The 23,080-nt window shown below is 40.9% G+C and overlaps 2 protein-coding genes across 10 annotated transcripts in view; one reads left to right on the top strand and one right to left on the bottom strand.

The window, feature by feature from the left end:
• Positions 1-10,148, bottom strand: part of zranb3 (zinc finger, RAN-binding domain containing 3) — a 127,134-nt gene extending 116,986 nt beyond the window's left edge. The window contains 2 exon segments of the mRNA XM_082525067.1: positions 8,357-8,555; positions 10,051-10,148. Coding sequence (XP_082381193.1) covers positions 8,357-8,502 — 146 coding nt within the window. The 5' untranslated portion in view covers positions 8,503-8,555; positions 10,051-10,148.
• A 247-nt stretch (positions 10,149-10,395) lies between these two features.
• LOC309701070 (R3H domain-containing protein 1-like) overlaps positions 10,396-23,080 on the top strand; it is a 52,151-nt gene continuing 39,466 nt past the window's right edge. For 3 of the 9 annotated variants that reach the window (XM_082525055.1, XM_082525051.1, XM_082525059.1), the window contains exons 1-2: positions 10,396-10,509; positions 19,208-19,367. The gene's annotated coding sequence lies outside the window, so the exon portion shown is untranslated. Of the gene's footprint in view, positions 10,510-10,611; positions 10,699-14,778; positions 14,916-19,207; positions 19,409-23,080 lie in introns of those variants that run through there. The other 6 variants (XM_082525056.1, XM_082525057.1, XM_082525058.1 and 3 more) reach the window with 4 other exon arrangements.

The following is a 23,080-nucleotide window of genomic DNA, read 5'->3' as shown; positions in this document are numbered from 1 at the left end:
TACTAATGGTGGGTGAAATTTTTCATGCTGTTTAATGAAATGCATCCCCTGCTGCTTTCACAAAACAAAATCTATCCTATTATATTGATAAAAAAAATTATAGCAAATTTCATGCCTTATTAGGAAGAAATGGAATTTAGAGCACCTTAGGAAGCAAATATGAAAACTAGTTTTTTATTTATAAGGGAGATACAGGACCCAGTCACTCCCTTTAGATTACTGCTAAGACGTGTCAAAAAACAGTCTAATTAATAAATTGCTGCGTCATATTATGGCAAATGCAAAGCTTGATGCATACTAGAAAACAAAAGTAAGTATGATGAACTGCGAAGGCATTCAGGAGACAAAAGGTTGTGATGTTTAAATGATGTTTGCTTTGCTGCGTCACCATGCCTATCTGAATGACAAAGGAACTGCTGCAGCGCTACTTTAAACTTTGAAACCTTTTTATTCAGTTTCATTTATGTAACACTAAATCACATCAGCAGCTACCTCAAGGTGCTTTATACTGTAAATTAAAGACCCTACAATAATACAGAGAAAACCTCCTCTATCAGACAACCCACTATGAGCAAGCATTTGGTGACAGTGGGAATGAAAAACTCCCTTTGAACAGGAAGAAATTTGTTGTCATTTGCTGCCCTTGCTAGTAGCAGTAGCGGTCTGGACTTTCCTTTGCCTCCAGAGCCTCAATCTCTTTCCTCAGAGATCCTGGCCCATGGTGACATGATCACACAGCTGCTGCAGATTTGTCAGCTGCACATATTTGATGCAAGTCTCCTTTTCCTTCAAATCCATTGCTGAATTGAGATTTGGTAATTGTGGAGGCCATTTGAGTACAATGAACTTATCATCATGTTCGACAAAGCAGTTCGAAATGATCTGAGCTTTGTGACGTGGCACCTGGAAGCAGCCATCATGGATACACCAATAGCGGTCGTTTTCCATTACGCTACAACAAAGCAGGATGTGGAAACGACGGTATACCTGCTGCTCAGTGTATGACTTTCTCTCAGACTTGGGGACTATGGTGTTGTTTTTTGTGTAGCCATTTCCCTTGTTGGCAGGTTTCAAAAGTGGCAGTGCCGATATTCGCAAAGCGGATGCTCCCACGACTCATTGAGTGACGGCACTGACTACCCAATTATGGCATGCAGTCTGTTGACGTCACATTTTCAGATCACCTCAGATGGAATCCTAGGTACCTTAAAAGTACCAGGTACTTCCTCCTAATGGAAAAGCCTAAAAACCATGTTGAGCCATGCCAACCCAAGAAGGTACTAGTGGAAAAGGGTTATGTGGTTGTAAAGGGATGGACATGGTCACCAACAATTCTCGGGTAGGCGGTGTCACTTAAGCATGTCAGTTGTTTTCAATGGGCCCAAAGCGCGCCAAGAAAATATCCCCCACACCACCACCACCTGAACCAGCACTACAACAAAGGATGGATTCACTGCACATGTCCAAACCATCTCTGACTTTATCCCCAAACCACTCAACCTGAGTTATCCGACTGCTCTCTTGCTGCCTCCTAACACACCTTCCCCCTCTTCAGCCAATAGTAGCAGTGGAGGCAGTTATTTTTAACCTGGGCCCAGACTGTTCCAACATACAGATCTGATTCTTTATCACCTGTATGTTTGATTTGGCAAAGCCTTAACCCCGAATGCCCTTCCTGACACAACTCTCCCCATTTATCTGGGCTTGGGACCAACACTAGGAGTACACTAGCTTGTATCCCCTGTGGCTGGGTTACACTGACCCCTGACATCAACAAGTGTTTTTCACCTGGGGAATTGGTGCTCACTGGGTTTTTCCTCTCCTTCAGACCATTCTACAGAAACCCTAGTAAAACATTTTGTCATCATCTGAAAAACTGCCATTCTACATTCAAAGACATTTAAATGACCTTTCTTCCCTATTCTGATGCTGGGTTTGAACTTCAACAAATTCTCTACCATGTCAACATGTTACCAGGCTGATTAGATATTTGAATACTACGCAGCCTACATAAGTGGCCGACGCCATTACCAGCATTTATTCTTATGCTGGTGTGCTGAGGAAACAATGGCACCTGACGACATCGATGTCAGAGTTAACTGAAGTTTCATTTCTAGGATGATGCAGAAAGGTTTTGCAGTTACAGCGTACCAGTGGCACAGACTTACTGTATAAATCTATTTCTATGTGCCAAACAAAATGTCCAAATGAAAGTATCAAAGAGCCTGTGAAAGGGCCTGAATGGGAGGTTGTGTTTAGGTAGGTGTTTGATGAAAAATGGTGTAGTTATTAAGTCAAGTTTCTAAAAAATAAACTCTTAATAAGTAGATTCAAATAAGATAAAATACACTGTTGCTGATTTAGTTGTGGGGTTTAAAGTTTCAGAGAAATGCTCTCTATGAATGATATCCATCGAGCACCAAGCCTCATTAGCCCAAATGATTTTATGAAAGCACTCTGTGTACAGTCTTTATATTAGGAATAGTTATTACGGTTCTGTAAATATGGTTTAAACTCATGCACCTACATTTATTCAGAGAACAAAACTCTATATGTGGGCCATTACAGGGAGAAAGAATACAGCATTGACCTCCTCTGGCATCAGCACAGCATTTCTTATTCAATAAAAGCAGAGGCAGTTCCTTACAATAATATTTAGGACAAATTAGAGCAGGTTAGACTGCAGCACATGGCTGGTTTCAAGCTACGGTCAACACCTTTCATCACCTTAATGAAAGCGACCAGGAGGTCTTAATGGATGCACTTTAACTCAAATTAATGCTGTTGTTTTTTTTCACTACCTGGCCCACTCAGAGCAGTATTTTACGTGTACGCTTCTTTAAAATAGCCGAGTCTATACAAATGTCAGCACTTAAATGGCAAACTTCTGCCCAACTTTCTAAACAATACAATCAACCACATCTCATGGGTTTTTATTGTCATACGGTACCGCAACTTTCCCACATTATCCCCCATCTAGCTCCATAAAATTCACTCACCCTCCTACACAGGCCGATACAGCCGACTCCATAAGTATTTGAATTGCAACAACATTTGATGTTTTGCTTCGGTACTCTTGATGCTCTGGATGTGAAAAGAGACAATGACTATGAGATTTAAAGGAAAAATCCGCCCACGTATCCTCCTACGCTGTTAGACATCCAACATCAATCTATGATGTTCAGTGCATTTCAGGAGGTATTTTATAATGAAGGGTTGCCATTTATTCTTCGTCTGTCAGCCTGCCTTGTCTAGTTGCATTTCAGGTAGTGATTTCCTACATTTACCAGAACTGTTATACCCCTTCCTAAAGATCTAGCAAGTCAGCTGCTGCATTATTGCATTCTGGTCTATTCATGTTAGTAGGTAGAAATATTATTTCCGCCTTTTTCACTGTGATATTCAGTTGAATATTAGTATTCATTTCAGTCTCTTTCCAAGGAAACTGAATGAAGAAATGAAGAACAGCAGGGTGGCTCTAATACGGAGAGAATGATCAAGGTTTCTGCCAATAGCAATTGCATTTTAGCTTGTGGTCTCTGTCTATGCTCTCAAAGTAAGATTTTAACCTCTTAGCCTCTTTTGATGTCTACTGTTGCAAATATAGCATGTCCGTAACTGAGAACCGTAACAAGATGGACCAAGCCCATTAAAATTTGCATTTCTCCATGTACTCAATATCTAAAAGCAATAATCTGCACTTAAAAATAAATTTAAAAAAAATAACAACAAACAAGCATTCAGCTAGCTAGCCATCATAAAAAAGCATAATAGGCATTTTCATTAGCTTTTTAAAAAAAAAAAAAAAGAAAAAGAAAGAAAAAGAAAAACACTAAAAGTTAGACCCAGTGTCATGCAGTGATGGAGAATCTCCAAAATAAAGGTCCATTCATGGAAGCCAAACAGTCAAACAAACACAGTTTTAGATCAGCTTTATAAGCTTTAGCTTAGCTTCATTAGCTAGCCAAAAAAACACTAACAACTAAAAAACACAGTAGGAACCAGCTAACTACACTAAATGGACAAAGGTACTGGTACATTACACATGTAATGCATGCTTTCAAAACTGTACGTAAAGGCAGACTGTGTGGCTGGATGCATGATTTTATACAAATGTAGTGTGTTCGAACAGTTTTGTCCACGTAGCGTAGCTTACTACCTAAAGTAACTGAACATCAAGGCTCAGGCACATTTTCTGGTTGATTATTTCTGCTTTTAACTTTAAATACACATAACAACAGAAAAAAATCATGTTAACTTTATGTGAATAAAGCTCAACAGCTGCGTCTGTTAAATCTGTGGCTATTACTTTCATTCCTCAAAAAAATCCAAAACGGTGTGGTGTGCTGACTGGCTTGGAATACATCTGTTAAAAAACCCTGTTAAAAAAAAAACAAAAATCAAACTATTGCTGGAAGCCAAGCTTTTAATAATCAACTGATGGTATTAGACTTTGGCAAATACCTGCAGCTCTGTCCTAATATTTACCAGATATGGAGAGCTTATCCTACATCAGCTCCAATCTGTTTCAAGTTAGGATTTTCTATATACAGCAGTTGATATTTTCTCATCTGAGTTTAGTGTGGAAATATGATACAAATAATTATGCCAATCAAATAGAGTTTTTTTCAGTATATCTTAATATTTAATTTTAAAAAGTGTTAATGTCTCCTTTCTTGGCATGCATTACATTCATGTGAAAAAAGTGTAGACACAAACAGAATCTAAATGAAGCTCCAATTTTATTGTTTAAAAAGATTACTCAAAGACTCAAAAGCAGATTTGCCAATTTTATATTCATATTTTTGTTTAAAATTTATTACCACCACACCAAACCTGACATGCCTGTTATATGTGTTAAGTAATGAAAATGATCTTAATCACAAAAAAATTACAACCTCCCGCTACCTGTAGTCTCTTCTGCTAATACCATTTGTGCTAGTCTCCAGAGAGAAACGGTGCCTGCGCTGCTCTTCCCGCCACACTGATGCCAATTGACTGAGGTAGCTGTCCGCACGGTGCAATGAGAGCCAATTGAATCCTGACCCAACGTGTAACAAAGCACTGCCTCCCAGTGTTCCTGAATCAATATGGCCGCGTTGCATCAAAGCAGAGCCCCTCAGATTGGCTCCTCCTGCGCTGACCTTCCCGAGAACCCACATGTATATCGACTGGTCAGGGAGGAGGAAACGGGCAAGTCCCGGTCGGTTCCTACAGTTAATGCTCCATGCATACAAACAGTTGGGGGCAACTCAGAAGCTTTTTGTGGATACCCATTTTCATAGCTACAGTCTTACAGTCTTCTGAACATCTGGATTTAGAATATATTCTTCTTGACATACTTTTTACATTTTGTAGCGTGGTAAGAAATCTCCGTTCTCACTGCACTAAAGTGGAGCTGAACCGTCTACTTTAAAACTCCATTAGGGAAATTATCGGTGCAAAGATACCATCCTATTTGACTAAATCACACACTGATGCTATAGTGGAAGATGTGTTATACTGCAGAGCTTCTCTGTATGCTCAAATGAACATCCCCATCATCATCATCGCCATCATCATCATCATCAGGAAGTGAAAAATCAAAGCACCAATGACAAACAGAACCTTTGAAGTGCTAGGAGCTTATCTTCCAGCACAGCATCACAGACTGAATGTTGTGCAAAAGATAATCAACTTTATGCACTCGATTAGCATTACCTTGGAGGACTTATGGATATTCAGGGGAAGCTTATTCACATTTAACGCCAAGACCACTGACTATCCTTAAAGCCAGATCTTGCATATACATAAGCCATACCATCACAGGAGTGCCACATTTTCTTCCTGTGTGTGCATGCACATCACATATTGACAAAAACTCACCGATTTCACACTCTTAAAAAGATTACTCCGTAGCCCTACACATGCCCAGAAACTCTACAAGGTCTCTTAAAAGAGGCCAAATAAAACTTCTGTTTGTGCCTTTTTACAAATGATAAGTTGAACTCATAAGCAGTAAAACACACCATTTCTTAACTGCTGCCTCGGCCTTGGGGAAGTGCACAGGTATAACTGCACACGCTGTACATTGTTGTTATTGTTGTTCTTATAATCCCACTGCTGAGGTCTGAGCAATAAATCAAATTTTATTTTCCATCACCAGCTTGGATTCGAGTAATGAATAAAACAAAATGAAATTGAGATTAAAAACAATTATTATTCTTTATTTCTTTAGCAATGATGTGTTTTCTTGTTTTGTGCGTTGTTGTAAATCCACCCCACTTCTCTCCTTTACTGAGGTGCTCTTTTGCCCCACACTAAAAGCACAGATTCAATCACTGTGTAGTTCAGACTGGGCCATGATAACAGCGGTCAGCGTGGTTTATCTAGAGAAAGTAAAAGTCAGCCTTGCACGCCATTGCCCTGGCCATGACTACATGTTTTAAGACTAACGTAAGGAAAGTCTTTGTATGACTTCTGTCTTCTAGGTGGTCAAGGGGACAAGCTTTAGGATCCAACAACAAAACCAATACAAACACAAGTACCCCGCATCACAGTTTATTCCATGTATTTTTCACATAGCTACAACACGTGGTCAGTAAAGCTCTGCATAGCATCTACGGGCTACCATGTTGGGACCTTCATGTGCAGGTTTCTTAAGAGACACCTTCACTGTCAAAAACGCCCCCAAGTCCTGGCTTAGTGCTCGACCGGACGGCCCTGTGTCTTCCACTGCATCAACCTTATTTTTTACATTTATTTACTTAGTTTGCATTCAAAATTAATCCCAAAGTTCATGGAAATCCACTGTTAAGAAGGTAAAAATGTTCAAGTTCAATAACGTGTGATGCTTCGAAAGCCAACCTAGAATCATGTAAATTACCAGTAATCTCAAGACTGACCACAGCTGTCTTTATTTGCCAAAGTAAACACTCTAAAGTACTTAATACCAGGTCATATGTCATTCAATAGGATTCCTCATTGGTAGCCGTTTCACTTGCTTGCCAGGAAATTGCTCCCTTCACATTATCAGCAGTTATTTTGCCCTTAGCTGCAGAATGATATTTACATCCCGTAGCCTCTGGTCGGCAGCTCACTCTGAATCATTTCAAGTGTGGATGCAGCTTAAAGCCCAGAAGTTTGAAGTATGACAAGCAGCGAAAAGTAAAAAAAACAAACAAAAACAAAACAGGAATAACATTTTGACATCTCAGTTTAGGTAAAAATGGACCAAATGGGAGTAGATCCTAATTTCCAGGTGGCCAACCCTTTCATCTAAGTTTGATGAAACCAGGCTTGGATTGGAACTACTTGGTAATGGACTGGTTTGGTAACACCCATTCACTCACATTCACACATTCCTAAGTGCTTTTATTCCAACACCGAGGGGCAACTAGGGGTTCAGTGTTATGCCCAACGATACTGTGACATGCAGACTGTAGCAGCCAGAGTTCAAACCATGAACCTTCCAATGAGATAGAGATAGAAAGATAGATGACCTGCTCTACCGATACCTCAGTACATGTTTTTCTTTGTTCAGTTTGAAGCATATAAAAATATCCCACAAGCAACATTTTTCATTTTCTTTCGCAACATGCAGTTGAAAATAGCCGTGTGAGTCATAGAACTCATGCATATACGCTTTACTTCCTCTGCTGGTGCTCAACAGAGTTAATTGATAAAATAGGTCTGGCTGTGGAGGCGTCCAAAGACAGATCTTTAGCCAAGGGATGAAAAAAAGCACATCTACATGTCAAAATATTCTGGATAACTAATGAAATTGATGCTTATCTGTGTTGCAGCAATCCACCTAGACACAATAAATTGACCTGGCCTAGCAGGCTGGGCACTAAATAAAAACATTACAGTTTATTTTTGTGCACTGAGGAGGAGTAACTGTGCTGTCCTTTGTAACAGTGAGTCTTTTCTAAAAAGAACATTTTATGAATTTTGAAATTGTTACATAATGAAGAAAGCTGAAAGAATATCACATGAACTGACCAGGCACTAGACATAGTGTACAGTTTATGATTATAACAAAGAAAAAGAAAATCAGCTAATCGGTGTAGATTCAGTGCATTAAAATCCAAGAGAACTAGCATGTTTGATCTACTACTGTCGACCACTGTCCCCTTTAAGGTGCAGCTAGTCTCCTCCCATATGCTTACACAACACATCTGACTTGAAAACATCTTCACAGAAATCAAATCAATACTTGCAGAGGTGGAGTGTAATGTCGAAAACAGAGCGGTACTCCTCTGTTCTCTGTAGGTCTACATTCATTGACGACTATCTTTAGTAGCTATTATTGATTTGCAAGATGTAAATTTCATTTTAAAATGACTGGACTGTTGCCGGGGGTGTCACCACTCACCGTCCGCTCCTCGATAAAGCAAACTCCACTCCCTCCCTTTGGAAAGGCATCAGGCGGTGCAGGAGCTTGTGAGGAAGGCCTGACAGTTGCTCCGACCATCTTGTATCACAGCAAGAGGCCTGTAGGCCATTATCATCCATTTCCATTAGCAAGTCCTCATCAGTTTCTCAGTACTTGCTCAGTCGGCTCCAATTTGAATCTGGAGGACAAAAAAATAAATAAAAAAAAATTGTTAAACCAAAATGTACTTGGATTAGCATCTATTGCACAACATATTTAGTTTAGCACTCTGACTGCTGATTTTGTAGTAATGGTGAGTAACTTTCCCCTGCAGCCTTGGTAGCATTGACAGGAATATCATTATTAAATGCTGGATGATGAAGCACGGTGATAGTAAAAGTTGCCTATCTCAGCCACCTCCAGTTACAACACAACAACACCTCCTCTGTGTTGCCTCATCATTCGGGTCAGTCCTGGAAGTGTCTGCTGCCATATGTAATCACAGCCACCGAGACAGGCACACCAGCGACCCAACAAAACTATGACTGTGGCTAAGAAGAACTACTAAGCACAGAAAGTTGGCACTACCTGCGCTTAAGAGCAGAAGGAAGGTCTATCATTCATGTCTATTGGTATGTAGCTGGTTGGTATCACATGAAAGGAATGACCACTGTGCAACTGAGTGTGCAAATGAAAAGTGAAAAAACTTTTCATTTCATACCATGAGGGTATTTTGGGCCAAATATTCAGATTCTTTTGTGCAAATATTAAAAAAAGAAAGAAAGAATACTCTGGAAACAGGCCTGGAAGACATATCAAACAAAAAGACAAGTTAGGGGCTGAGGCCTGCCAAAGTAGCAGCCAAACACTCCATGTACCGGTGGGCAGATCCATCCAAGTACTGATAGCTTCAATGCCAATGCGGGTATCAGTATTGGATCAATAGCGCGATCGGATCGGTACTTTGTTCCCAAGTCCAGTATGTAGCCCACTGAATTGTGTTAAATAAATCATAATAATTATAATAAATTATAAATAAATCAATGAAAAAATGTGTTAACCTTTTTGTGTGTTACATGTATTTTTACAGCCTATAGCACATGTAAACAACAGAATCAATCAGAATCCTGTAGTGGTTATTAAAATGTGTTCAGAATTTGGCAAATTGAGGATGATTCAGCTCATAAATCATGACATACTGCTCCCCTACATAAGCTGCCTTTATAGGTTAAAGGTATTAGTATAGGTATCAGCAATATTGGCCAAATATTTACTTGGTATCGTATCGGCACCAAAACGCAGCATTAGCGCACAGCACTAACCCCGTTAAAAACTTCAGCGAGTCTGTAGCATCCTTAGCTAGAGCTAGTAGAGGACACAGGAAGTTGTGATACTGCCTATAGAAATAAAAGCACCACCTAATTAGTTACATTAGTTACACTCCTCGCTGCTCTGCTGCTTCCTAGCTATTCTGTAACTAGATATTGTTATTAAGCTTTTATGTTTACCGTGTTCACATATAACCACATGCTTCTAGCACAAGCACCCATTTATTGCTATCCTGTAATGAACTCAAGAGAAATTTAGTCACATGGCAGAAGTGTTAGCAAAAAACCCCAAAACAATACAAAAAGAATTAAATAAATACATGAACGGTATTTTCGGTTGATTTATATATGTAAGGTTTCTCCTACCTAGTGATAGTGCGCAATGACGCGAAGCAATAAAACAGCAGACTGAACTAAAAGGCCAGGATGGTTTCGCGGCAAATTCAAGGTACACTCGGTTTATATCACCCGGCATCCGCTACACTTAAGTACCGGTGACTATCCCGTGTAACTTCCTAGCACTTATTTAATTAAATCGCAACTCGACTGACGGTGTGAAAAACACATATTTGTTTGGGGATGTGTGAAGGAAAATGACGAAACTGTCTGAGAAACTGCTTGTCTGATTCCTGGCACAAGTTAATTAAAACAACAACAACAACCACCACTAAACGTGACATATTTTCAACACCCTGCGTGTCGAGCGTGAGGAGCTGACGCAGTCAGCCTGCTGCTGGACGCTGCCTCTTCACTCTGCCACAAACACTAGCTACTTCACCCTCGGTGGAGACAACAGCGCCTGTTCACCGATTGTAAACCGAAGCGGTAAGGCAACGTAAGATATTTGCAGTATCCTGTCCTGCATTTACTGGTTTGCGACAAATAATGTTAAGTGGGTAGTTGTAATCATGCAACACGGACTAGTTACCAGTAAGCACCTCTCTTTGCTGGAGTGAGAACGCTCAGGTCGCCGGTGTTTGGCCGTTCTCAAGCGTTAGCAAGTCACGGTGCCAGGTAAGAGTCGTTAGCTTAGCCCCGACAGGATTCAACGCCAAATGTAGCTCCGTTTGCTCCCGTGCTCCTCGGCTAAAGCACACACCTCGTAACCAGAAACCACATCTGAACTGTAAGCAGACACACTTCAATTCGGCGTTCGTCCACAAAACCAAACAGCCGTTGTTAAATTACAGGGTATTATTCAATAACTTTTAGGCCTGCTTCGACTGTGTCTGTCCTAGTAATCTGCCGCAATGGGTGGTTGACTGACGCTGTTAACCAGTTGAATAAATTAAGCTTTAATTGAATTGTTGAACTGCTTGGCTGGATATTTCGTTGGCCGAATTTTAGTCCCAATAATTTTTTTACCAGAGCAAAACGTTTCATTCTGTCTGGGGTTTGTAGGTTTGCCGATACAAAGGTAACATTAAATTACCAGGTTTGTAATGGAGCTCGGTGTGACAAAGTCGATGTTGCAAAACTGATTGTTTGGCTGAATCTGATTAAATCAGAGTAATCAATTAGCGGAGTAAATGCGTTTGTTTTGAATTGATTCTTCCAACCTTCCTCTGTGCTTTGACTCGTGTCTTGGTTTTTAGGCTGGGAGCAGAGAAAAACAACTCCCGTTATTATTAGTGAATTACACATATGGTTGAGCGGTTTAGCTAGAGATAACCTTGGAGTCTAACAAAAAGGATCTAAAAAGGTTGCTTTTGTATTCAAATAAGAGTTCATTCATGTAATTTGGTAGTGTAACTCTTGATTCAAATTCACTCAGAAGTCTGAATATGACTAATGATAATGAATGAACGCACTGAAGTAAAGCAGTTTAGTAAAGCTCTATTATTCTTGTAAGAGGACAGTACATCCTGATTTGAACTTGTAAAAGGCAACCAATCAGACATCCAATAACCCAGTTTGGTAGTTGCTTAATAAGTAAGCTATAACCATAATAATTCAGATGCACACAGTTATCGCTTCATTGACTTAAAGAGACAGAAATGGCCATAAAAGCCTCCAAGTTGCCACCAATGAGGCTGAGCGTCATGATAGTATCATTTTCATTACAGTACCAGTGGAGCCTGGTGGGCAGAGAGTGGATGCTGGTTCAGTCCCTGCGGCTGCTGTTTCCCAGAGTGGAGATGTTGTGCTGTGCAGCAACGTGCTCCATATTGTATCACATTAACATTCCCTTATGCTGAATTATTACCATAATTGATTTGGAGATCTTTCAGTTGGTTTTTGCTGTGCTAGAGCGATAAATTTAAGACGTTTTTACCGGCTTGGTGAGTGCACACATTAAGATCACCGCTCAGATTCTCTCTTATGACTGCCTGCGTTCCCCTCCGAGGCTTAAAATAAATGCTAATAATTGTTTGCCAAAACAGTTTCACCCGCCGGCTGCTCAGGCCACAGCAGCCCACTGCTCTGTTGACCATTCATTACGCAGGTTTAGGCCATATTCGGAGCTGATGACATTATCCGATATTGAGGTTGAGGTTGCCGTGTAATAGCTTTCATCAAAGATGTGGCCCCGATGACTAAATAATTCATCGCCTTCCAGGGAAGGTGGAAAAAAAACCTCTCATTCCTATAATATTTGGCTTGAGCCATTAAATAATTCATCCCCTCGATCCATAAATTGTTTGTTCAATTGGTGACCTTTTCATGGGATTAAGAAAGCACAATAATAAATTCTTCAGAGACCTGGCATAACGAATGGTACAATTATGAGGCAGGATTGGATCGGATCGTTTGTCGCAGCCTGCTGTTGGTTGCTAAGTGACAGCAGGAACTTTTCCGCCCACTGTGTTTGCTCCTAAAAGTCTGAGTGACTGAAAGGACAAAAACAATCACATTATGGCAGTCTAGACTTCGGCTGCGCATAGTACCTGTTTGTGACTTCCCATGTCTTTGACAGCCTGTCAGTCACTTAGTGATGAAAGTGTCTCATGAAGTAGATTATATTCACCATGCAGCTATTAGCATCCCCTCTTCTTTGCATGTACAGAGGACAGAAGAACTTTCTTTACTTAATGAAATAAACAAAGCAGATGGAGGAGGCCCTAATTGTTTTTCCTGTTAACCCCTCAGAAGTTATGAAAGGCAGGCTCAAAATGGAAGCTCTTAAGGGCGATTTGTAATCATGCGCACTGCGCAGCCTGAATTCTACCTTCACAACTCTTATGTTCTAGATCCAAAGATTTATGGTTTTCTACTGCATTAATTTTCTGTCTTATTTGCAACAATATTGTATTTAATTGTTAAATTTGGTATTTTCTTTGTATATTTTTATCACTATTTCACCGTTATATAACATCCCTAACTGGAATAGGTGGCACTCGCAGGGATCATTTTGTGCCAAAGAATAGTCATGTGAGGCGTGAATCGCCCCTTTTTATGTCACAGACCCTAAAGCAAAGAGCCCGGTTTAGTAAAAGAAATTTGATAACAACTGTTTGATAACCGTTATCTCTCACAGGGGTTTTCGGTTTTGTCAAGCCAGCTAACGCAAAGGAAACCTGGCTGGGCGTACTATAAACTTACTTCATAGTATACCCCTCAGGTAAAGCTAGCAAGTCACAAGTCTGCCACAATTATGTGCTGTCCTTTGAAAGCAGTTTGTGATTGGTGGGGGCAGGCGTCTTTGATGAATATGGAGTTACATTTTTGCTTAAAATGTTGCATCTCTAATATTGCCTGAATATTGGTATCCTTTTGACTGATACCAGCTACTGATATGTCACCTCTATTTTGGGCAGGTTTAAAAACACACAAAAAATTGGACAAATTGTTTGTCTAAACATTGTATCAGCTCTCAATTTCACATCACTTCATCTCTACTGTGTAACTCTCCTGTTACACTGTACAGTATCAGTTTTGCACTGGCAAAGTGATAAAAACTTGTGTGATGAGACGAAGAGCTTTTTAAACAGGTTAGTTACTAGACCTAGTTTACACAAAAATCTTTGTTTCCCCACACATAGAGTGTGAAATACATTCCAACAACAAACAATTCAAAAGAAAAAATATTGGTTATAGGCTGTATTGTCATGTTAATACATCGGTATTGGCACAGAAATTGACTTTTTATTTATTTATTTTGCTTTTCTGCCAAGTAGTTTTCCCTTTTTGTCTTTGCACCGTACATCATCTATTTGCTGGTGAAATTTTTTTTAAAAAGCAATGACAAAGGTTTTCAAACACATCATTATTTTTTTTTGATATGAAAATAAATCCAAAACCTAAATATATGAACTGAAAAAAAATCAGTATCTGCCCAGAACGTGACAATCAGTGAACCCCTAATTCACCAATTATGCATTTATTATGTTGTTGTTTTTAAACGAAATGTCTTATTGCAGCACATTTCCTTTCAGTTGCAGTAACAGGAGGTATTTCAGGTGTTGTCTATCTCTGAGTCAGTGGGATTAGCTGTAGCCTTGATTTTTTTTTTTTTTTTCGTGCGAAAAGCAGGGTGCCAGCTTGAATGGGAAGGTAGCCCAGTGAACAGCTCGGCCTCTCAGCGGCCAGCGCCTCCCCATCGTCTCTCCACCTGCTCTTTGAGCACCTAGCTGGCTGCAGAACCGTCGCTCCTGTCTCCTATCTTCTCCTCCTCCCCTGTTTGCCGCCTCTCTCTCCTTTCTCTTTCCTCTGAGCACCTTTCTTTGTGTTTTCTCTATCTCCCGCCCTCCTGTTTTCTCCTCTTCCTCTCTGTCTCCTTCCATCTATCCCATGTCCCTAGCTGCCCTTTTTCCTCCTCATCATCCTCCTTCCCCCGCCTCTATCCTAAAGCAGCTAATGAAGAGCCCCATTTAGCCGGTGACTTTGGTTCAGTCCGCTCTGTAGTGCCGGCCGGCCTCGGCCGCCGTGACTGGTTGTTGAGGCTCTGACATCACACAGGGGCCTGCTGTTGATTTGGCGCTGTCTCCAAGGCTGGCTGGCTTGATGGGTTGTGGCAGGTAGACTTGCGCTCTCTGCCTCTCTCTCTCTCTCTCTCTCTCTCTCTCTCTCTCTCTCTCTCTGTGTGACACCCACACCCCTCGTCCTCTCCCTTTACACTCTCCTCTCCCTGTCTTCCACCCTCACTCAGTGGAGCGAGCGTACAGGAGGCAGCTGCCGAGGAGCGAGCTGGAAGGCAACTCCAGCCTCCTCTCCAGCAAATTGTGCCTCCTGTACAATGGAAACTAAGCGGTCGCATAGCAGAAAGGATGGAGAGCAGAGCTGCCAGGCAGGTACGTCCTGCAGCACTTTGACAGTGAGCAGACACGACTTGGGTACAGTTAGTATTACTTGTTCTGTTCCTGCGCTTTTTGAACAATTTCTTCATGTACTTTTTGAGTAAGGTTGATTTTCCTCTATATATTTCCTTTTGTTCTGCTTTTTTAAAAATGTCTTCTGCATCAGCTTTCCTGCCTCTCTTCTGTCATTGCAAGGCATCCAGTCAGTAAGCAAGCGTGGGGTCTTTCTTCCTTTAGCTTGTTAAACTAAGCACAACACGAGCTGCGCTGTGCCGTCAGCGGCGTGTTACTCGCTGAAGCTCGAGCTCGAGCATTTCCAAATCTCCTGGCTGGTTTGCTCAGCTCCGCTTCTGCTTTTCATTATGAGGATAATTAACAGAGATCAGCCAATAAGAGGCTTCGCTCCGCACTGTTTTTTTTTTTAAGTTCGTCGTCCTCTTGTTTCCCTCGTTTCCTCCTTGTTTGTTCTGCAGGTGTTCTCTTACAAATTGACTTTTAATGACTCTCACAGACTTTTTGAGTGCTTCCTGTCCCATAAGGCTCCATAGATTAAAACTGCCAGGCTTGCATGTTAGTTTTCTTTGTTTACTGTTTCTAGTACTAATTGCTTAGATTGATATTCCCTGGAAGCTCTCCTATGGGATAGGTAATGGATTACCTCCATGCTCCACTGTGGATTTAATTTATTAATGCTGGCTGGCTGCACCTCTGCTGTGCCGCGCTGCCTTTTGCGACCTGGAGGCAGAGCGAGCAGCGCAATTAGTGTCTCATTTGTGCCTGTTTATTTATTTATTTCTGTTAATTCACTCTCGGCTATTACGAGCACTTCCTTAAACTGACACAGCCTCAGTCGTCGCAAAATCAAGGCGAGCAGTGTTATGAAAGTGATATAATTTCATCGGTTTTCCCCTGATCGTTCTGCGGTCCAATTATATAGCTCCCCTGTCAGTGCTTCTCTTTGCTTTGCAATTAGCAGAAATGTGTAGAAAATGGGAGATTAGTTACTCAGTTAAGCAAAACAGCAAAATCAATTTTATTGTAGCTCCATGAATGTGAGCCAGCATTAGTAGCCTAATTAACTGTTTATTTGATGCCTGGTTTTATTAGACAGGGTGCATGTCATGCTTTAAATGTTTTTTGTGTGTGTTTAAGTTGGCACAACAAAGGGAAATTTTGGCATCCCCCTGCAAAGTGGGAAGAAATCAGCTAAACATAGGTGGTCATTTTTATTTGGACAGCGAGCAGGTGACGGCGCGGTATCTTTGTAACTGTCTGAATAGAGCTCTGGTTACTGTTTTACATCTCTGTTGTTGTTTTTTTTCTGTGTGTGCAATATTTGCAAAAGCTCTTCAGCAGTGATTAACTTATTTTTCAATGCGGCAGAATGCCTGAAGATGCTACTTGCTCCTTTCCTTCTTTTTTAAAAAAATGTTTAAAAAAATTAAATAAAATAAATTATTGTTTTTGAAATGCTGAGAAATCACTGGCAGATTTTCTTTGAAGCTTCTGAAGGTGATAGCTCGCTGTGTTCTGCCCCTTCTTCCTCCCCCGTTCTCTACCGAGAATAGAGCCGGGGGATAGAGTAGCAGATAGAGGGAGGGAATGAGGGTCCTTCACCTTCAGTTGAGGTGGTTTATAGGCGAGACAAGAGCCCTGATCCACAGAGTGCAGAACAGAGCACAGCGGAGGTGTGGAAAGGAAAGGTCAGCCTTTGCAAAAAACAGAGAGGCTGCGAGGTAGGGGTGTGTGTGTGTGTGTGTGTCTGTGTGTGTGTGTGTGTGTGGATAAAGGCATAAATAAAATAAGTAGACTGGAGTGCGTTGCTCTCCATCACCAGCAGGCTCTCATACGCTTCACAGTGATTGAGAAATTTCTCATTAGCTCGCCATCGAGCATAATTGTCGCCGAGAGGAGCCCATCAAGATCCCGGTGTGTGATTAACTCGGCTCAGTTGATGGCCATCCGCATGACCCTGCTGTGGGTCCCTCAAGAGTTAATTTGCTACAAGAACACAGAGAATGTTTGCATGTGCGGATATGTGGCTCATGATTAATGTAATGCATTCCTCAATTTGTGCTGTGAACAAGTGGGTATATTTGGGGTGCGTGTGCGTGCGCACGCATGTGCACACGGTCGCCGATATGCCGTCAAATGGCGCGATTAAGGTGGTGCGAAGGGGTGATGTGACACTGAACGATACCTCGGGCAGCCTCTTTAAGGTTGCTGTGCTCTGCGGTGACTGTAATGCCAATGAACCACTCCCTGTCAGCTCCAGCACAATACTGGAGGACACACAGGCAGGCGGAGGAGCTCGACAAGTCCACTGCTGTGTGTGTGTGTGTGTGTGTGTGTGTGTTGTGCTAGGGCGTATTATAAGCTGTTGAGCACCTATCAAATGGGGATGTTCCCTTGTCTGTGTCTGTCAAAACATCTTTTGGGTGTGCATTGTTTGCACCAGCATACGGTGTTTACTGCACACACACAGAGGCTCAGTGTGAAGTCCTGAAGCCTGCCGGCTAATCCACGTCTGCGCCGTTCACTCAGCAGCTCTGGTCATAAAGCCTGGAGCGCCCACGGCCAGACTCATCTGCACTGCTGTCAGAGCAACTTTTACACTGTGTGTGTGTGTGTGTGTGTGTGTGTGTGTGTGTGTGTGATAGCTGCAGGAGCAGGCTCCCTTTTTTAAAAAAAAAATTTTTATTCCAGATATTTGGCTGCCACTATCTGCAATGGTTCCAATCAGCACCACTTCTGCTTTGAACTAGGGGGCAAAATCTCGAGCCGCGACACCAAGATGATACTCCCGTCACACACGGACAGGCGTGTAAAAAGTGCAGAGCGCATTTAGAAAGAGATAAAAGCAGGGAGGGGAGGGGGGATACGCGCAGCTCAGAACAAGAAGGAAAGATGATTCAGGTGATTGTGGGTGCAGAGGTGATTCTGGTTACATGACTACAAAATTAAGACTCTCCGAATGGAACAATGTGGAATGCAGTGGAAATGACACTAAGCAATTCATATTTAAGTCAGTGTGCGGAAATATTCTAGGCAGCGTAGGTGGCTCCGTGGTGCAGTTTCGGAGAAAAGCAACACCCATCATCTCAGTCTGTGCGTCTGGCTCCAGGCAGAGATGTCATGAGATGGAAGAATAGAAATTGAGCTGAGATTGCACTCGCCCTCTTATTTTCTTTTTTGGCTGGCACAGAGAGAGCCACACCTTGGCACCGTTAGGTACCAGAGTCAGCGTGGCATCTCGCCCACCTACTTAGCAACAGATTAGAGGAGTTGGGAGAGGCCAAGAGCAATGTGACGGATATGTGGAAGAGGCCTCGGAGTGGGTCAGCTGTAGGAGAATGTCCAGCATGTGGTCTGAGGATGCGATTAATCATTTAGCAGTTTGATGGGAAATAAATGGGCAACGGCTCTTTTCTTGCAAAGTGATTTTATGGTCTTATCAGCCAACTGACCCCCCCCCAAAAAATGAAAACGCAGAACCTTGAACTTTAAGAAATATGGCTGCTTTTCTGACATTTTGCTGACATTTTAAACACCAAATAATCAACCAAATATAACTAGAATATTGATTTGAAATGTAAATGGTAATTGGCGTCAAGTGTAACCTGATGTTTAGCAACTTCATTTAGCAGTTGCACCTGCAAAGTGAGCCGATAAGGTCATATTTTCACAATATAAAAGAGGAACGTAGCGAATAGGGCAGCAGTGTGCATGGAAAAACACTGATTCGGTAATACAGCTGGAATTCTCAATTTCTCTTCTCCGGTATTGTGTCGATATTTCACAGCTGTGTTGTTGTTGTTTTCAGATGTCTGCCCAGCCGGGTTCACCCTGTGGTTCAGCTAGAAAGGAATTTGCTGGAAAATAGAGATTGTACATTAGACGATTTGAAATTTATGTGGCACCAAATGGCAGAGGATTTCTGAGCTGAGAAATGCTATCTTCCCCTGCTGCTCTCTGAATTCCTAATGCTTGGTTTTTACGAGGTTGGCAGGGATGCCTTCTCTTGTTGCCTCTACCGCACTCCCAGTCGCTGTGCTCATCCATTATTTATGGGGCACACGCACGCATAGGCCCAGAAATACACACTCGCCACACTTCTACTGTTTTTTTTTGTTTTTTTTTTCTTCCATGGAACACAATATATTCCAGAGTTGCTGACATCCTGACTGCTGTCAGTCCACGTGACCTCAGTGACAGCGTTGCTCCTAACCTCCGACCTCGCTCGCTCTAATGCCACAGCACTAACCCCGTCCCTCTCTCGGTTGCAGGTCTGCAGGGGTCATGAGGGTGTCAGAGGCCCCGCTCACTGTTCAGAGCAGCTGAAGCAGACATGGGCAAAGAAGTCTCGGATGGCATCGGTAGGCTCAGCCTCATCGACTTCACCAGCCACATCCTCCTTTGCCACAACCACCACTGGCTACGCAAGAAGTACGTTTTTGTTTTTTGTTTTTTACTATGCAACCTGAATAGTAAGTAAATTTTCGTAAAATTTGCTCGATACAATGTTTCCACGCATTCGCTGTCACGTGACACTACTGTCCAATCAGAAAGCATAACAAGATGTCGTAACTAAAATAGTCAGGAACACAGAAAGTTTGCGTGTTTCATATATTTGTTTTAGGAATGTGTGCAGTCGTCATCACTCCAAATGTACTTATATAATTGTCTTGACTCTTTTCCACATTTTTTTTTATTATTATAAAAACTTAAATCAAATCCAATGAGTTTCTTTTATGGTACTTCCTGCACACAAATTTAAAAATCTATAGTTGGATGAAATACACTTAACTTGGGCAGCATGGACAATGTTACTATCTTAGTAAATATCTCACTATCATTCCTGATATTATGAATGAAAATGAACATTGACACGGTAGTTTGGTGGAATTTCACGGGGAATAATAAACCACAAGATCAATGAACTGTCACTCGGTGAGAATAAAGTCCTGGAGTATTTCATCATGTCACGCTGACAGAGTACATATATGGATGTTGTTACATATTCTATAGCTATGCTGTAGTTATAAAAACAGCCTGTGTGTTCATATATATATCCAGGTTTAATAGAGTGTGTATTTCACTGACAGGTTTAGCATAGAAATGTAAATTTTTAACACTGCACAGAACTATAGTGCTACAGTCTGTCATATGATCAATAATCATTCATTACTTACCTGTGTATTTACCTCTTATTATGACCCAATCAATCTGTTATACCCTGACCTTATCCCCTTTTCACCAAAACGTATATTAAATCTATTTTAAGTGATTCTGTACTTAAGTCTTTTTAAAATCAGTGTTATTGATTTTTAGCCAGAAAAACTTTTGACAAATAAGACATGCTTCAAATAAGACATTTCAAATTTACACTCCTCTGAGGAAGGTAAAGTACAACAGATGTTCTAATGATGCTCCAATCGATCAGCTGCAAACCCAAATCATTTCCATTCATGTGTGCAATCTGTGCAGATGAACTAAGTGTCCTGCTTCTGATTTGTAACTATGCATCACAGTGTAGCAGTATGTTGTGCCAACATGCAAATCAACTTAAACATGTTCAGTTTATTATTGATTTATTTCAAGACATTTTTTCATTGCTCTCCCAGTGTCCATCTAAATTCAATGACTTCCAAAGCCTTCTGCTTTTGTGTTGATGCAGTTAGTTAAACTTACAATCTTTAACACTTACTAGATCAAATACTGAGATCTGATCTCATCAACTCTGTTAAGGTTGTTTAAAGTACCCAAAGAAGCTTGAAGCTCGCTGCCAACTGGTGTTTTGGAGCTGTAACTACAGAGCAATGCAGACATGAATAGCATAGCATTAGATGGTAGGGGTGGGGGGAATAATCGATACTGTGTAGTATCGTGATATTTTGTTTGCTAATAATGTATCGATACAGGGACAGCAGAAATCGATATTTTGTTACAAAAAAGGTTTTTGTGCTCTGACTTCAGAGCATGTTGATCCTTTTTCTGAGCAAGAATCCTGACATTCCTTCACTGTCCAAATGTGTTTAACTTTTTTTATGGCAGCAATAAACATGACAGTTTACTTATTTTAATTTAAGACATGTTTTATATTAATTAAGTTTAAAACTTTTTTATTTAATGTAAAATTATATTTTGTTTTAATTTATTTTCAAATTCTTCAGTTGCTGAATGGGCTGCATAGTTTTCATAAATTTCATAGTTCAGAATAGCTATAATTGTACCAGATGGTTGCATTCAGTTAAGTTGGACTAGACTGTAATACAAGCCGTTTAGTTTGTCAACAATAAAACTGACTGAAATGAGAGAAAGACTGAGTGCGAGACTTTGATATTAGATAAAATGAATATTGATAAAGTTTACCTTTATGTACAGAATCTGAATATCGCAAAATATTTTAAAAAATTGCAATAATATCGTATCGTGCGTTAAGTATTGTGATAATATCGTATCGTGGGATGTATGGTGATTCCCACCTCTATTAGGTGGACATGTGCTGCAGTTCATTTGGGGTTGGGTTTTAACCTCCCAATCTGCTGCGGATTTCTTCTTCTTTTTAAAGTTTTCCGTTGCACAGTAGAAAAAATGGTCTTCTGTGCTGCCAGTTCTGGCTCTTCGAATGAATATACGAATCAGCCAAAGTGAAAACTGAACTCAACGTCAGGACTGGCATGTTACAAATGTATACCTCTGGAAATCTTTAAAACCCTGACACAGATAAAAGACATCAGATTATATGCCCAAGTTGTTGTTTTTCTTTCTTTTATGCTCAGTTTGAATTTGATAGTAATAGTGCACATAGCATTTACAACTTGTAGTCCTTTGTATGTAAAACTAGGGTTGTTAAAAAAACCCTTTGGGGGAAAAAAAACAACTATCAGATTAGATGCTCATTCACGTTAACACACATTAACATTATCCATTTAACAATTAATAATTACCTAATAGCCTAATAGCCACATTAGCCTTTTGCCAGTGATCATTTCGCAAATGGCTTGTGGCTAATAATAAAAACGAAGCGTAAATATTGGTGCTACGCAGCTAACGTTGTCAGCTCTGCCGGTCTGTAATGTTGTAATAGATGGTGTTAATTTAACAGGGTAAAACACAATTTTTGGGCTAAAGTGTCAAGTATCGAGTAGTTTCCTGGGTAACTGTATAGAGTTTCGAGCATTGTTGAAGAATACATAATACATGAAAACTTTGCCAAATTAATTAAAATTTGTATTTTTTCTTTTTAAAAACAGTCCTTTATTTTTTAAACGATGTTTGTTTGTATTGAAATACACATATTTTAAAAAAATGTTGATGTCTGTTTTCGCTCCAACTCATAAAGAGACCAATTTGCTACTCCCTGAATTCTTTAATGTAACACTAAGGACCAAATGATGATCTGTATTACTTATGCAGTCTAAGCATGGGGGATTCTAAACAGGCACACTGTGCAATTACCTCAGCCGTGAGAGACGAGACGGTGAAATTCAAATGCATCAAAGTCTGAAGCCAAATTTAGTCTAACACTCCAGTCCCATGATAAAATGTGTTTGGAAGAATGAGTGATTCGGTGAGGGACAAAATGGCTATCCATCACAAGCCCAGCGCTCGAAAATATCTGTCCAATATTGCAAATCTTCAACAGAGCGACTCAAGAGACTTCACTCATCAAAATGTCAGCAACAGACGCTAAATATTCAAAGCCATGTGCAGGACTCTGGAGTATTAAGCTGTTTTCCTTCAGAATGTGAAAATAATGTAAAGCAGCAGCCGGCATTGCTTTTGTCAAACCTCTGACAGGTCATAGAAATTCAAAATCTGATTCTCCAGTGCCCGGCTAGATTTTTAGCAAAACTCTTAGCCATGCAAACCACTGGGTGAGCGGTACATCCGCCTGAGCTGTGGACCGCTGTAAAAGTCAATTACTTTGACACGGAGGAATTGGATGCCACGTTTTTAAAGAGAGCAGCTCCCTCTTGCTGCCTCAGCTCTTTTGGGATGGATATAAACAATCAAGTCTCAGGCAGCCGCTTTGCTGCTCAGTGATCAGATAGGAAAATTGCTCTGATCACTGCGGGCAAATAGGTTGAACACACACGCAGCCAGTCACGTACACACCCAAGCACAGAGTAAGTGCTGTGATGTGTGCTTCCAGT

This window comes from Aulonocara stuartgranti (assembly GCF_965226115.1).
Source record: "Aulonocara stuartgranti genome assembly, chromosome: 23".
Lineage (NCBI taxonomy): Eukaryota > Metazoa > Chordata > Actinopteri > Cichliformes > Cichlidae > Aulonocara > Aulonocara stuartgranti.
Note: the sequence above shows the minus strand (reverse complement) of the source record. Positions and strands in the feature narration are given on the sequence as shown.